Below are 16,096 nucleotides of genomic sequence, written 5' to 3' on the forward strand. Positions count from 1 at the left end.
ACAGCTTTTTTTCTCACGTGAGAAGAGAGAGACTTGGATTTCAAGCCAATATCCAACTGTGTTTTAGAAATAAATCAGTCTTCCTTTAGAATTGTTTTTTTCCTATATCTTTTCCTGTCTTTCTTGTTTGCTCCGCCTCCACCACTTTGTTACGCAGACTGTTTTCTCTCTCTCTGTGTTTCTTAATTTTCTCTGTGTCTCTCTGTGAATAGACCCTTTGATGGTGTGTGCTGGCCACACAGGAAGTGCACTGCTAGAGGTGCGGCTCATGTGAGAAACACAAGACAGGATGCAGTGTGTGTGTGTAAGCATGTGAGACCGAATGACTGTTGTTACAATATAGATGGAACTTGTCTCAGATTAGACACCCAATCTCCATCCTGCAAGCAATTAACTGAAAGTGTTTTTTAGTTGTTTAAAAAAAAGTTTTTATTTTAGGAGAATAGATTTGGGAGTTCAGAATCAGAGAGATGGAGTGGCACTAAAAATAAAAAGATTCAAATCAATCTGTGCTTTCAGTTGTTTCACATGCACGGGTCAGTAGGGGCAACCTAAATGCCTCTAGGCACGGTAGGCAGGGGTATTTAATGTATTGTGCAGCAGGTAGATTTTTCTCTCCAGTAATCACCCTAGCAACAACAAACAGCTCTGCCCCAACCGAAGCTCCAATAAGCTTTAAAGCCATGTCTTTCCTCACTTCCTCTCAACGCATTGGGTTTGGTTTGGCACTCTCGAGTTAGCAGGCGGCCATCTTGGATATAGCAATCAAGCAAACTACCCTTACTTTTGGGATGGGGAGGACTTTAACCGAACTTGGGTCTTTCGGGGTACCAGCACCGTCGGAAAACGGGGAAGCGCGCTTCGGAAGCTGAAAATCAATAGTAACTCAAGCCGCAAAAACTGGCTGCAAATTCTGAGACCGGTTTTACGTTAACACCCCTTCCCCTCCCCTTTTTCCTTGACTAGACATTCTGTGCATTTGTAGAGAGCCCGTGAACTATTGGAATACAGTTTATTCAGTTTTAGTTCCCTAAAAACGAATTGGAACATTTTGGAGCTCGGGGTTATGGTTTGTTGTTGGACAACCTTTTGTGGGTTGTTGTGTTTTTCGCAATCTGTCCCACCTCTGTACAGTAATGCGGTTCGACAATTTACCTAATTAATCTGTGGTCTAGACATCTTCCAGCGTGTGTTTGCTGGAATTTCGGCGTTGCGTTAAATCCATGTTCTTCAATAGCATTTGTAGACCTGCTTTCCTCCTGTTGGGCTAAGGTGCAACAAAATTTAAAAAAGGAGACCCAGAACGCCGAACCACTTCGTGGAACAAGACATTAACATGTCAACCAGAACGCCACTACCTACTGTCAATGAGCGTGATACTGAAAATGTAAGTATTTGTTCCAAGTAAGTTAGGCTTTAACGTTACTCATTTCAGCTCTAAAATTGGCATTGACCAACTTTGTAAGAATTGTGTTTGTGCCAATTTAGGTGTCATAGTCTACATGTTATGGTACTTTCAAGACAACTGGGAATTGAGAAAAAAAAGAGGTCAAAACATGACGTCAGGGAACTTCAGGTCGGAAAGTCAAATCAATTATTATTTGTCATATGCTTCATAAACAACAGCGAAATGCTTGCTTACCGGCCCACCCAAACAATGCAGAAAGGAAAAAGTGAAATGGTAGAAAAAGAATAACACCAGAAATAATAAAAATAATAACACAATGAATGAATGATAATAATATGAATGATAACTTGTATATCTATATGCACTGGGTACCAGTACCGAGTCGATGTGCAGGGGTACGAGGTGATGAGGTAGATCGAGTATATACATATAGGTAGGGATAAAATGACTTTGCAACAGGATAGATAATAAATAGTAACAGCAGTGTATGTGATGAGTCCAGAGTTAGTGCAAAAAGGGTCATGCAGATATTCTGGGTAGCTATTAGTTAACTATTTAATTCACTATTTAGCAGTCATATAGCTTGGGGGTAGAAGCTGTTTAAGGTCCTGTTGGTTCCTGACTTGGTACATCGGAATTGCTTGCCGAGTGATCGCAGAGAGTCAATGACAGTCAATGACTTTGGAGTCTTTCAAAAAATATTTATAACCTTTCTCTTACATCTCCTGATGTAGAGGTCTTGGAAGGCAGGGAGCTCGGCCCCAGTGATGTACTGGGCCATACGCAGTACCCTCTGCAGTGCCTTGTGGTCGGATGCCAAGCAGTTGCTATACCAAGATGATGCAGCCAGTCAAGATGCCCTCAATGGTGTAGCTGTAGAATGTTTTGAAGTCCTGAGGGCCCATGCCAAATTTTTTCAGCCTCCTGAGGAGGAAGAGGCATTGTCGTGCCCTCTTTACGACTGTGTAGGTGTGTTGTGGACCATGATAAGGTGAATGCACCAATTTGTAAGTCTCTCTGGATAAGAGCGTCTGCTAAATGACTTAAATGTAAATGTAAAAATGATAGTTCCTTAGTAATGTGGACATCGAGGAACTTGAAGCTCTCGACCTGCTCCACAACAGCTCTGCCTTCTGTTACCTGTAGTCCATGAGCAGCTCCTTGTCTTGCTGACATTGAGGGAGAGGTTGCTGTCCTAGCACCACACTGCCAGGTCTCTGACCGCATCCCCATAGACGGTCTCATCGTTGGAGCTCTAGGAAGATGCCTGTTTCCATCTTGGAATTCCGGGTTGGTTGACTGTAAAAAATAAAAATAAAAAATCCCAGTAGAAGCTTTTTCTTTCTCTAAAGTTTCCAGGTTTCTTGAACACACTATAGTCAGATTTCTGAGCTCTGAGTTCCCAGTTGTTTTGAACCCTCGGAAGTCCCGAGATTAAGTTCCCCGTTGTTTTGAACGCGACACCAGTCAGGCCAGAAAGCTCTTAATATACAGTGCGCTCGGAAAGTATTCAGACCCCTTGAATTTTTCCAAATGTTACGTTACAGCCTTATTATTAAAATTTATTTAAAAAAAAAAATCAGCAGCAATCTACTCACAATACCCCAGATTGACAAAGCAAAAACAGGTTTTTATCAATTTGAGCAAATTCATAAAAAAACAACCATACCATATTTACATAAGTATTCAAACCCTTTGCTATGATGCTCGTAATTGAGCTCAGGTGTATCCTGTTTGCATTAATTATTCTTCAGGTGTTTCTACAACTTGATGGGAGTAAATTAAATTGTGGTAAATTCAATAAATTGGACATGATTTGGAAAGACACACACCTGTCATCATTTATACACAGCACATCATTTCTAACTTTTAAGCATGGGAAACTACAGGTGAGTTTACCTGCTGGCGCAAGGAGTAGTCGTTACATTACAAAAATGCCTGCTTTGTTACTGGTTGGCATGGCATTCTGGGGTATATAGGTCAACCAGCACACACTATAATTAGGACAAGCTCTGTGCGCCCACCCCCTTGGAGTTGAGCGACAGGTGCCCAAAATGTGTTCACACGCCTCTGAGCATCAGTGAGCGCAATTTGGATCAATGAATTGTCACCAGCACAAAACCGGACAGGCAGCCTACTCCGATGCCATTCAGATCGCCAATGCTAGGATGAAGGGCTCACACTCTGTAAAAAGGCACCGCATCACCATAGTAAGTATTCGTTTTCTTCTTGAAGTGACCCATATTTGGGGGGGGGGGGTTATTTTGAAGTTTTCAATATGCGCCACAGTACGCGAGAGACTTTTTCTAGTCTAGGCGACGATAACGTAGTTATTCAGTTGAACTCAATTGCAAAAGTATCAATAGGGCTATTTGAGTGTCTCAGAGTTCGTACTAGTTTTGCTGTAAGGTTTTGGTGTTTGGAGAATTATGTGTGCAAATGGGCTTTTTTTTGTGAATTTGTGTGTGTCCTATTTATAAAGACCTCCATTGTGCCTTATCAGTAATTTGTGTCGAGAGGTCACAAGGCTTAGGAATGTTTTTCCCGTAGTGGCCACTGTATGCTGACCTTGATGACACGTTTATGGTAAATGGTCCTACTCTCTCACTTTTAGAGAGTAAGCAACCAACAGAGACAGAAGATTTCAAAAACCTGTATTTTGCTCCTCAGACTTGTCACTTTCAAGTCTGGGTTGATAAACTGGCTCTGTGGTGATTTACGTAGAATGTATGCACACATGACTGTAAGTCGCTTTGGATAAAAGCGTCTGCTAAATGGCATTTATTATTATTATTATTATTATTATTAAATGAGTCCCCTTGATCACACGGCACATAATTAGGCTATGTCTGACTCATGACGACATGAATTGAAGAACCTTTCACAATGGAGCCATTACTTGACACAATCCGATTCCATCCCTGACCAAGTCTTTGACACTCTACGATTGCAACCTTGGTCTGTTATTTTGGGACACGTTGTTGATTCAGCGATAGACGGCACGCTGATGAAATACAGTAACAGCTGTAGGCGGCACGCTGATGAAATACAGTAACAGCTGTAGGCGGCACGCTGATGAAATACAGTAACAGCTGTAGGCGGCACGCTGATGAAATACAGTAACAGCTGTAGGCGGCACGCTGATGAAATACAGTAACAGCTGTAGGCGGCACGCTGATGAAATACAGTAACAGCTGTAGGCGGCACGCCGATGAAATACAGTATCAGCTGTAGGCGGCACGCTGATGAAGTACAGTAACAGCTGTAGGCGGCACGCTGATGAAGTACAGTAACGGTAGTAGGCGGCATGCTGATGAAGTACAGTAACGGTAGTAGGCGGCATGCTGATGAAATACAGTAACGGTAGTAGGCGGCATGCTGATGAAATACAGTAACTGTAGTAGGCGGCACGCTGATGAAGTACAGTAACGGTAGTAGGCGGCACGCTGATGAAATACAGTAACGGTAGTAGGCGGCACGCTGATGAAATACAGTAAGTGTCATTGTCTGTGCTTTACTGTTAGACTTGGAACTGTGAGATGGTTTGGCAGGATGATAAACCCACAGATGGGCCTTCTGACACTATCAAAGAGGATCAGCATATTTTTCAAGTTTGACTGTATCTATCTCTATACTGGGTTTACCTCGCTGTAATGGTCCTAGAAATTAGGACGCTTTGATTCTTAGGCCCGTATTCCATAGAGGTCTCATTGTACTGCACATTGTAGGATTATATTTCATAGTTGCCTTTTGGATGATCTTTTGAAAGGTTAAAATAATCAAGTTTTCTGTCAGTTTGAGCTTCAGGGCTTTTGGAACTAGCGTCTATAAAAGGTAGACCAGTTTGGTGTCATTTGCGTTTAAGCTAATCTGTGAAGGGGGGGAGGGGTAAAAACAAGCAAATAGTTAAACAGGTTAGTTGTAGAAACAACTTGCTCTGCACTCCAGTAGCAAAAAATGCTCCTCCATGAACAGTGTTCTATTTTTTTGAAACGTCACTGTGTCTTATGAAACTCTTGGGTAATAGACCAATATAAAGTGCTCACTGTAATGAAGACACACCACAAACTAAGGGGGTGTTTTCACAGCATTGTGGTAACATCCCAGCAATGTGTCTAAAATGTTGGCACAATGTTACTGTAAAGGCCCTTTAGACAATTGCGATGGTTTCTAGACGTGTTTCCTTAAATGTAGGCCGAGACTGAAGTGAAGTTTGTTGTTGTTGTTGCAATATCTTATTTTGTTCCAATGATCGTGCTAATCTCACTCACTGAAACCAACGACAACTTGGAAACCAATTGTAGGTCGCTATCTCCGAACTAAACAGATTGTATTAACATGTGGTTACATGGGGAATGTCAATGTTGTTACTAAAGTTACGTGTTTAGGTACATGCGTGTTTTGGTTGACCCATCTCAAGTCCTTGTCAGGACAGTACAGCTGTGCCCCATTTGGCTAACTGGACCTGCGTCACAGCCCTTCGGGCTGATGGATACTTTGCCGGGCTAGGACATCGATGTTGGATAGATACCACTCTACTACCAACCCTCCTCTCACCATACACCCACTATTGCTATTAAGGTCATTAACCTCTTCCCTTTTATTGTTTTGTAGGGCTGACCTCATTTAGGAAAATGGTCGATTGTTTGGTCGATAGGCTGTTGGTCGACTGAGATTTCTTTAGTTGAGCAGTAGCAAAAAAATGTAATATTATTCATGGTGTACAAGACATCTGATTCTCGCCTGTCTGAGTGGACTGTGGGGATGGCACAGTCCATCACTCTAAAGCATGTGCTGCTGAAATTGTATAAGGCTAAGGACAATGGTGCAACACTAATAAAAATATTTGATATCAAAATGCTCTTTCTCCCGCATTTGATAGTGGTCACGGTTCTGAAACATCCGTGCTCTGTTGAATTGGCGACTTTTCCTAGACCATGTTGCTATGTGCATAATAGCAAAGTTACCCAGCATATTGGTGTTGAGAACCACGTGGCGGAGGCAGCAGTGGAGTTAAGAGAAGAGAAAACAGTCCTCGCCTTAATTGTCTAAGAAAAGTGAGGAAACCCAAACTTAATTATGTCTATAACTGTTAAATGTGCCTGTCTTTATAAATCATCCATCTACAGTGCCTTCAGAAAGTATTCAGACCCCTTCACTTTTTTATACATTTAGTTTTGTTACAGCCTCATTCTAAAATGAGTAAAAAATATAAAAAATATTTTTTTAAACGATCTACACACCATACCCTATAAAAATGAAGCAAAAACAGGTTTTTATAAAATTTTGCAAATGTATAAAAAACAGAAATAACTTATTATTTAAATAATTATTCAGACACTTTGCTATGAGACACCAATTGAGCTCAGGTGCATCCTGTTTCCATTGATCATCCATTGATCATGTTTCTACAACTTGGAGTCCACCTGTGGTAAATTCAATTGAATGGCATGATTTGGAAAGGCACACACCTGTCTAAATATGGTCTGACAGTTGACAGTGCATGTCAGAGAAAAAACCAAGCCATGAGGTCGAAGGAATTTTCCGTAGAGCTCAGACGAAATGGTGTCGAGGCACAGATCTGGGGAAGGGTACCAAAAAATGTCTGCAGCATTCAAGGTCCTCAAGAACACAGTAGCCTCCATCATTCTTAAATAGAAGGTTTGGTACCAACAAGACAATCGTGGGAGAAGGGCCTTGGTCCTCTGTGAAGATGGGAGAACCTTCCAGAAGGACAACGAGACCTGAAAATAGCTGTGCAGTGAGGCTCTTGAGAGGATCTGCAGAGAAGAATCAGTATAACTCCCCCAAATACAGGTGTGCCAAGATTTTAGCGTCATACCCAAGAAGACTCTAGGCTGTAATAGCTGCCAAAGGTGCTTCAACAAAGTACTGAGTAAAGTGTCTGAATACTTATGTAAATGTCATATTATTTTTAACATTTGCAAAAAATTCTAAACCTGTTTTTCCTTTGTCATTGTGTGTAGATTGATGAGGGGGGAAGAAAACAATTGAAATGAATTTTAGAATAAGGCTATAACGTAAAAAATTGTGGTTAAGTCGAGGGGTTTGAACACTTTCCGAATGCACTGTATATCTACATAAGACAGATCCTGCTTCGGTTGCTTGAGTGTTTGTTTAATAGCCTACTGATACTATGAGCAGCACGCCTCACGCAACTTATGTCGGATAAACATGTTTTTAATCTTTGCTATGCTGTAATACAAGCTTTACACTTAATGTTTTTCATTAGTATTATTTATTTAGTGTTATTTATGTTATTTATGCTGTTCCGAATTGTCAAATAATATTTGTAATACAAATAACCCTCCTTTGTCTTGATCTTATTCTTATTCTTGATCTCCTTCTTATTGCTATCATCATTCTAATAAGTAATGTCATTATCATTAGTTAACTTAGCAGCCTTGTGTAACTACCATCGAGCTGTAGGCCTAAGAGCGTATGCTGTTTAGTCATAATACCGTAACTTACTTTGGCCTATTTTTTCAATATTTATATAGGCTACTGTATCATTCATTCGTTCATGTCATCACACAGCATACGAGCCATTCATCATTTGAAATGCAATCAAGCATTTTAGTTTTAAAATAACACAGCAAGCCTTACATAATTAGCGTAAACAATAACTAAATCGTTCCATTTTGGAAATTGCATTCACAAATAAATGTTTTTAGTCTTTGCTGTGATAAAGGCTTTACAAAAATGTAAAACTTTTGTTTTTAAATTGACTCTCTGGTACGCTTTTCATTTATTTAGTGTTGTTTACATTGTTCCAAACGGTCAGAAATTATATTGTAATATAACAGCACCTGTTTGACAAACACAATATCCACGCAGCGCTTGCTGCTTACTGTTTTTTTTCTTGATCTCCCGGTATTTTCCACAACTAGTGACATTTATTACACTCATCTGACTTCCCTTTACCTCCTGAGCAACCAGAAAACATTCCCCCGTTTCAGTTAATTTGTCACATCCTCTGCATCCAATTTGCTGTCACGTGTTAAGGCATTTGGAATATGTTCAATGTATTGATGTGATTATGATATGTTGATAGGTCAGGCCCTATTGGTCATGTGCATGCGATGGATACATGTGCCATGTAAAGAGAGCAACGGTTGAGGGACTAGGAAATGTTTTTCCGAAACAAGTGAGGGATTTCTGTAACAACTTTTCAGTCAGAAATGGCTGTAATTATGTTGCAGCTTCAGCAACATGGACAGCGTAATATACACTGATGTTTTGTGGTGGTTGCTACAGCAGGAAGAAGAGAGAGACGGCGTGTGCTAGTCACAGTCACTCACTCGCTGTAATTTATTAAAATGTATTTTATTTTAATTCCTGCCCGGCACAATCAAATCAATTGCGGTTAGACTCCCTCTAATCATTTGTGTGTATTAACCATTTCATCAAACAGAGCTCTTAACGCATCGGACAAGTGTATTGCATATAGTTGATTTGATTCAAATACATAGGATATAAAGGAAAAATACACATTTAAGCATTTCTACCAATCAATTTAGTTTAAAGAACAGAACTCTCGATCGACCAGGATTTGTTTGTTTGTTGGGACAGCCCTAATTGCTTGTCATTAATACAACACGTGTGGTTTTCCATAGGACCTAGTAACCCTTTTTTTGGCAAATCTCATTATTACATTTATTTAAGTGTTACTTGTATTTTATTAAACTTATTTTTTACACTAAGCCATTCCGAAGTAATTCAGAGTGCACTAGTTGATTCAACTGTGAGTAGGGCTTTCTGAGAAAAATTAAACCTCAGTGAGGCTCAATCTTACATTCATTGTGTTTGGAGCTTGTCTTTGTATCCGGACCCTAACAGTTGATAGCAGTGCAAAACATCACAGTAGTTCATCAGTCAGTCTATAAATGAATTGATATCGAGCATATGTGAAGATACAACTCATTTGAAAGACAATGTATACCTGGATTGATTGCTGTGAAAAGGGAATTGATTCTGAGACTGTTGTTGGGTGATGGTATGGGTATCCACATCTATACATTCCTTACTTCAAGATACAGTATTTTAACCTGGTCTTAAATTATATATATATCACAGTTGAAGTCGGAAGTTTACAAACGCCTTAGCCAAATACATTTAAACTCAGTTTTTCACAATTCCTGACGTTTAATCCTAGTAAATATCCCCTGTCTTAGATCAGTCAGGATCCCCACTTGATTTGAAGAATGTGAAATGTCAGAATGATAGTAGAGAGAATTATTTATTTCAGCTTTCATTTCTTTCATCACATTCCCGGTGGGAAAGAAGTTTACAGACACTCAATTAGTATTTGGTAGCATTGCCTTTAAATTGTTTAACTTCGGTCAATTGTTTCAGTAGCCTTCCACAAGCTTGAGTGAATTTTGGCCCAATCCTCCTGACAGAGCTGGTGTAACTGAGTCAGGTTTGTAGGCCTCCTTGCTTGCTCATGCTTTTTCAGTTCTGCCCACAAATTTTCTATAGTTTTGAGGTCCGGGTTTTGTGATGGCCACTCCAATACCTTGACTTTGTAGTAGTTAAGCCATTTTGCAACAACTTTGGAAGTATGCTTGGGGTCGTTGTCAATTTGGAAGACCCATTTGCGACCAAGCTTTAACTTCCTGTCTGATGTCTTGAGATGTTGCTTCAATATATCCACATAATTTTCCTCCCTCATGATGCCATCTATTTTGTAAAGTGCACCAGTCCCTCCTGCAGCAAAGCACCCCCACAACATGATGTTGCCACCCCCGTGCTTCACGGTTGGGATGGTGTTCTTCGGCTTGCAAGCCTCCCCCTTTTTCCTCCAAACATAACGATGGTTATTATGGCCAAACAGTTCTATTTTTTTGTTTCATCAGACCAGAGGACATTTCTCCAAAAAGTATGATCTCTGTCCCCATTTTTAATTTATTTTTATTTGACCTTTATTTAACTAGGCAAGTCAGTTAGAAACAAATTCTTATTTTCAATGACGGCCTAGGAACAGTGAGTTAACTGCCTGTTCAGGGGCAGAATGACATATTTGTACCTTGTCAGCTCGGGGATTTGAACTTGCAACCTTCAGGTTACTAGTCCAACACTAACTACTAGGCTACCCTGCCGCCCCATGTGCAGTCTGGCTTTTTTATGGCGGTTTCGGAGCAGTGGCTTCTTCCTTGCAGAGCGGCCTTTCAGGTTATGTTGATATAGGACTTGTTTTACTGTGGATATAGATACTTTTGTACCTTTTCCTCCAGCCTTCACAAGATCCTTTGCTGTTGTTCTGGGTTTGATTTGCACTTTTCGCAACAAAGTACGTTCATCTCTAGGAGACAGAACGTGTCTCCTTCCTGAGCTGAATGATTGCTGCGTGGTCCCATGGTGTTTATACTTGCGTAATATTGTTTGTACAGATGAACGTGGTACCTTCAGGCATTTGGAAATTGCTCCAAAGGATGAACCAGACTTGTGGAGGTGTACCATTTTTTTGGCTGATTTCTTTTGATTTTCTCATTATGTCAAGCAAAGAGGCACTGAGTTTGAAGGTAGGCCTTGAAATACATCCACAGGTACACCTCAAATGATGTCAATTAGCCTATCAGAAGCTTCTAAAGCCATGACATAATTTTCTGGAATTTTCCAGGCTGTTTAAAGGCACAGTCAACGTAGTGTATGTAAACCTCTGACCCGCTGGAACTGTGATACAGTAAAATAATCTGTCTGTAAACAATTGTTGGAAAAATTACTTGTGTCATGCACAAAGTAGATGTCCTAATCTACTTGCCAAAACTATAGTTTGTTAACAAGACATTTTTGGAGAGGTTGAGAAACGAGTTTTAATGACTCCAACCTAAGTGTATGTAAGCTTCCGACTTTAACTGTATGTTTTACTGAAATGTATATGTATGCAGTCAATTTTAACAACCAAAATGTCCCATTTTTAAAGACATTGGCTCTTAAGCTATTTTGAGTCTGTTCAAGGTCTGCATTCTACAATAAGTGTCTGCTCCAGATGAGTTATTAGACCGTTGGAAGGTTTCCCTGTGAGTGCAGCCGCACGCTCACTCAAGTGCTTTGCTCAATCTTTTCACCTAAAGCTAATGACGTTACAGCGTTGTTCAAACATTCAGCAATCTCTACTATACCCTCTTATTACCAGGCAGTGCTGATATCATTATTTACGACCAGGACTTTATTCCTTTCAGAACAGCAACTCATGCTAATGGCTGTACAACATTTGTCAAACATTCACCAATCGTTTGTATCCTTTCCCATCTTTACCAATGGAGATATAATGCCACCAGGAATTTTTCTCTCCCCAAAACATCAGCTCGATGAACACTTTATTCAAACAGTTAGGAAATGAGTTGGCAAGTTGGGGGACAAATTGGCAAGGTTGCTCACGGGGATTGAACCCCAGTCCCCGGTGATTTGTTTTAATGTCTATTGACAAGTTGAGCTCTGATCAATGCCCTCCAGGCCAGGAACATTGGTTATCCCAGTAGTAGACAGTCTTGTTCCTTCTTTCTTAGAAAGAGTTTTTATTTAACCTTTTATGTTACTAGGCAAGATCAGTTAAGAACAAATTCTTATTTTCAATGACTGCCTAGGAACAGTGGGTTCACTGCCTGTTCAGGGGCAGAACGACAGATTTGTACCTTGTCAGCTCGGGGATTTGAACTTGCAACCTTCCGGTTACTAGTCCAACGCTCTAACCACTAGGCCGCCCCAGTTTAGGAAAGGCCGTAGCTCCATGAACATTTTATAAACCTGTCATTTGTTTCAACCGATTCCATTTAATCAGGATCAAACTCAAATCAATGATTACCTCATTATTTGTCTCGTCTTTGCTTTTCACGTGTTGTGAGACAAATTTGATATGTCCCAAGAATGGAGTTATTGTGCTAGTGTGCGTCTTCCACTACCATAAAACATACTTTTAGACTGCTGAAACAAGCTCACAATTATTCTTCAGGAAATTGACCTTTTCTAGCTTTGGCTTTTGATTGTCAAGCTCTTAGGTGCCATGCTGCTGCGTGTCTACACAAGATCAATGTCCTGTTTAGTCGATATTCTCTGACATGCAACTTCAAATGACTTTTGACCTTCTTCTAATCTCCTCCCCACAGCACACCTCGCACACCGATGGGCGCAACGAGGTCACCACGCGGCCCGTCCGCTCAGGCGCCCGCTGCCGGAACTCCATTGCCTCGTGCGCCGACGAGCAGCCGCACATCGGCAACTACCGGCTGCTCAAAACCATCGGAAAGGGCAACTTTGCCAAGGTCAAGCTGGCGCGTCACATCCTCACGGGCCGAGAGGTGAGACAGCAGCAGGAACATTTTCTCATTTGTTTGGCTAGGGTAGAATAACCTAAGGTAGAATAGATTACAATAATTGTTTGCTTAAAAAAAATATATATATATATATATTTTGAGTACAATGTTGGTTAGTAGATTTAGTTGATACCAGCCACCTCACCCTTGCTGTACTTGACAAGTCAAGGGGCAACACTCTGCACCAATCGTAAGAGTAGTCACGGTAATTGCATTTTGTTTGTTGGCGAAACAAATAAAATGCAAGTTGGGGAAATTGTATTAAATGTACTAAACTTACTGAAGCAACAAGCGAGAGGCAAATTGTATTGAGACCCCCTCCAGCCCTCAGTTCTCCTAGAGGCAGCAGTGCTTTACACACTCTAAAATGGCACCGTGGCAATCTGAGAAACAAGTTTGTTATTGTTGAGTGGCCAGCCGATAGGCATGCCAATTCCTATGTGAAGTGGTTTCAACAGGAAGTGATTTTTTTTTCTTCTCCCCCCTTTACTCTCTCTTGACAGGTTGCCATCAAAATCATCGACAAGACACAGCTGAATCCTACCAGCCTTCAAAAGGTAAAAGAAAAACCTGTCTTGTCTCCCTATTGGACACTGCACATCCTTTTCCATGTGCATTCTCTGGTTGTAGAGGACTGGGATATCATTAGGCCTCCACTGCAGTGTACAGTTGAAGTCAGAAGTTTACATACACCTTAGCCAAAAAACATTTAAACTCAGTTTTTCACAGTCCCTGACATTTAATCCTATTCAAATTCCCTGTCTTACGTCAGTTAGGATCACCACTTTATTTTAAGAATGTGAAATGTCAGAGTAATAGTGTAGAGTGTTTTATTTCAGCTTTTCTTTCTTTCATCACATTCCCAGTGGGAAAGAAGTTTACAGACACTCAATTAGTAATTGGGTAGCATTGCCTTTTGAATTGTTTAACTTTGGTCAATTGTTTCAGGAAGCCTTCCACAAGCTTCCCACAATAAGTTGTGTGAATTATCGCCCATTCCTCCTGACAGAGCTGGTGTAACTGAGTCGGGTTTGTAGGTCTCCTTACTTGCTCACGCTTTTTCAGTTCTGCCCACAAATTTTCTATAGTTTTGAGGTCCGGGCTTTGTGATGGCCACTCCAATACCTTGACTTTGTTGTCCTTAAACCATTTTGCCCCAACTTTGGAAGTATGCTTGGGGTCGTTGTCCATTTGGAAGACCCATTTGCGACCAAGCTTTAACTTCCTGACTGATGTCTTGAGATGTTGCTTCAATATATCCACATAATTTTCCTCCCTCATGATGCCATCTAGTTTGTGAAGTGCACCAGTCCCTCCTGCAGCAAAGCACCCCTACAACATGATGCTGCCATCCCGTGCGTCACGGTTGGGATGGTGTTCTTCGGCTTGCAAGCCTCCCCCTTTTTCCTCAACATAACGATGGTCATTATGGCCAAACAGTTCTATTTTTGTTTCATCAGACTAAAATGTACGATCTTTGTCCCCATGTGCAGTTGCAAACCGCAGTCTGGCTTTTTTATGGTGGTTTTGGAGCAGTTACTTCTTCCTTGCTGAGCGGCCTTTCAGGTTATGTTGATATAGGACTCGTTTACTGTGGATATAGATACTTTTGTACCTGTTTCCTCCAGCATCTTCACAAGGTCCTTTGTTGTTCTGGGTTTGATTTGCACTTTTTGCAACAAAGTACGTTCATGTCTAGGAGACAGAACGTGTCTCCTTCCTGAGCTGTATGACAGCTGCATGGTCCCATGGTGTTTATACTTGCGTACTATTGTTTGGACAGATGAACGTGGTACCGTCAGGAGTTTGATAATTGCTCCCAAAGATGAACTAGACTTGTGGAGGTGTACCATTTATTTTCTGAGGTCTTGGCTGATTTCTTTTGATTTTCCCATGATGTCAAGCAAAGAGGCACTGAGTTTGAAGGTAGGCCTTGAAATACATCCACAGGTACACCTCCAATTGACTCAGGCTAATCGACATCATTTATCAGAAGCTTCTAAAGCCATGACATTATTTTCTGGAATTTTCCAAGCTGTTTAAAGGCACAGTCAACTTAGTGTATGTAAACTTCTGACCCGCTGGAATTGTGATACAGTGAATCATAAGTGAAATAATCTTTCTGTAAACAATTGTTGGAAAAATTACTTGTGTCATGCACATAATAGATGTCCTAACCGACTTGCCAAAACTGTAGTTTTGTTAACAATAAATTTGTGGAGTGGTTTAAAAACTAGTTGTAATGTCTCCATCCTAAGTGTATGTAAACTTCCGACTTCAACTGTATATAATATTCCTACTTTGAAAGCTGTATGCGGTGAAAAGTGTTAGTACATTAGTAACACTTCATGCCCTATTTCCATGATATATTATAAAATCAAGTCTGTCTTTTATTTTGATGGAGGTGGCCTGTGAGTGTATGGGACTTCCCTTCATCAAGTAGCCCTTGAAACTAGTTTTGTACCGAAATGCCAATTATAGCTAATTAATACGATTCCCCCATGGGATTTTGACATGTTGTGATTTTGGGTGCTTCACTACGTGTCTTGGAAGCACAACTAGCTTAATTTCAGTGTGTGTAACTCACAAACTTCACAGCAGACTCAGCATTAGTTTGAGCAGAGGCGCAGAGTGCAGACCCCCTTAAAGGTCTAAGTGGTTGTACTGCACTGCATGGTGGGAGGCAGGGGGTAAAGTGGTGGCTGGTAGAGGAAACCTCAGCAGACTTGGATTTCAGAGGCTGCTAATAATACCCTCGGAGGAGATCTCAGAATGGGAGGCTGGTGAAAGAACAGCGCTGGCCCTGCCAACAAGGAAAGAGATGCAGCAACTGGGGTCTGGGCTGTAAGTGGGGAAAAGAACAGGCTGTTGACCCGTTGAGGTACAGAGGATCTGGAGCACACAGGACCCAAACTGTCTTCTTCATGGGCTGTTTATTATTATGCTCTGATGAAAGCTGAAATGATCCGACGCTTAAACATGCCAGCTGGCCCAAATATAGTTAAAGGTAACAAATGAGGTGATGTCTTTCTGGACTTTTCTTTTGAAAAACCATGTTGAGTGCCGTAACCTTTTCCACCAATAATGTTTGTGGCAGAGTAACCCTAACCTAAAATTAGGACACGTGCCAACTAATAATGTCATATTTATATTTCACTGAACCCCCCCCCCCCACAAATATTTTCTGAGTCCCACTTGAAACTGTAGTAGACTTTGCTACGGTGCAATTTACCAGGGTGGCAATTTACCAGACTGCGGCTACTGCCCTGTCGTGTCTGCCCCCCTTCCTTCAGCTATATAGATCAGACTGTCACATTGGGGTCGGTGGAGACTGATGACGTTCACCCCCACC

At 41.0% G+C, this 16,096-nt stretch overlaps 1 protein-coding gene across 15 annotated transcripts in view; it reads left to right on the forward strand.

Moving 5' to 3' along the window:
- The first annotated feature begins 715 nt into the window (after positions 1-715).
- LOC123990523 (MAP/microtubule affinity-regulating kinase 3-like) overlaps positions 716-16,096 on the forward strand; it is a 112,366-nt gene continuing 96,985 nt past the window's right edge. For 14 of the 15 annotated variants that reach the window (XR_006830667.1, XM_046291082.1, XM_046291085.1 and 11 more), the window contains exons 1-3: positions 3,463-3,618; positions 12,538-12,729; positions 13,248-13,301. Coding sequence is in view for 14 of the 15 variants with exons in the window: in XM_046291082.1 (XP_046147038.1) it covers positions 3,508-3,618; positions 12,538-12,729; positions 13,248-13,301 (357 nt within the window). In the remaining variant the exon portion in view is untranslated. Of the gene's footprint in view, positions 1,388-3,462; positions 3,619-12,537; positions 12,730-13,247; positions 13,302-16,096 lie in introns of those variants that run through there. The other variant, XM_046291086.1, reaches the window with a different exon arrangement.

Source organism: Oncorhynchus gorbuscha, linkage group LG12, assembly GCF_021184085.1.
Source record: "Oncorhynchus gorbuscha isolate QuinsamMale2020 ecotype Even-year linkage group LG12, OgorEven_v1.0, whole genome shotgun sequence".
Lineage (NCBI taxonomy): Eukaryota > Metazoa > Chordata > Actinopteri > Salmoniformes > Salmonidae > Oncorhynchus > Oncorhynchus gorbuscha.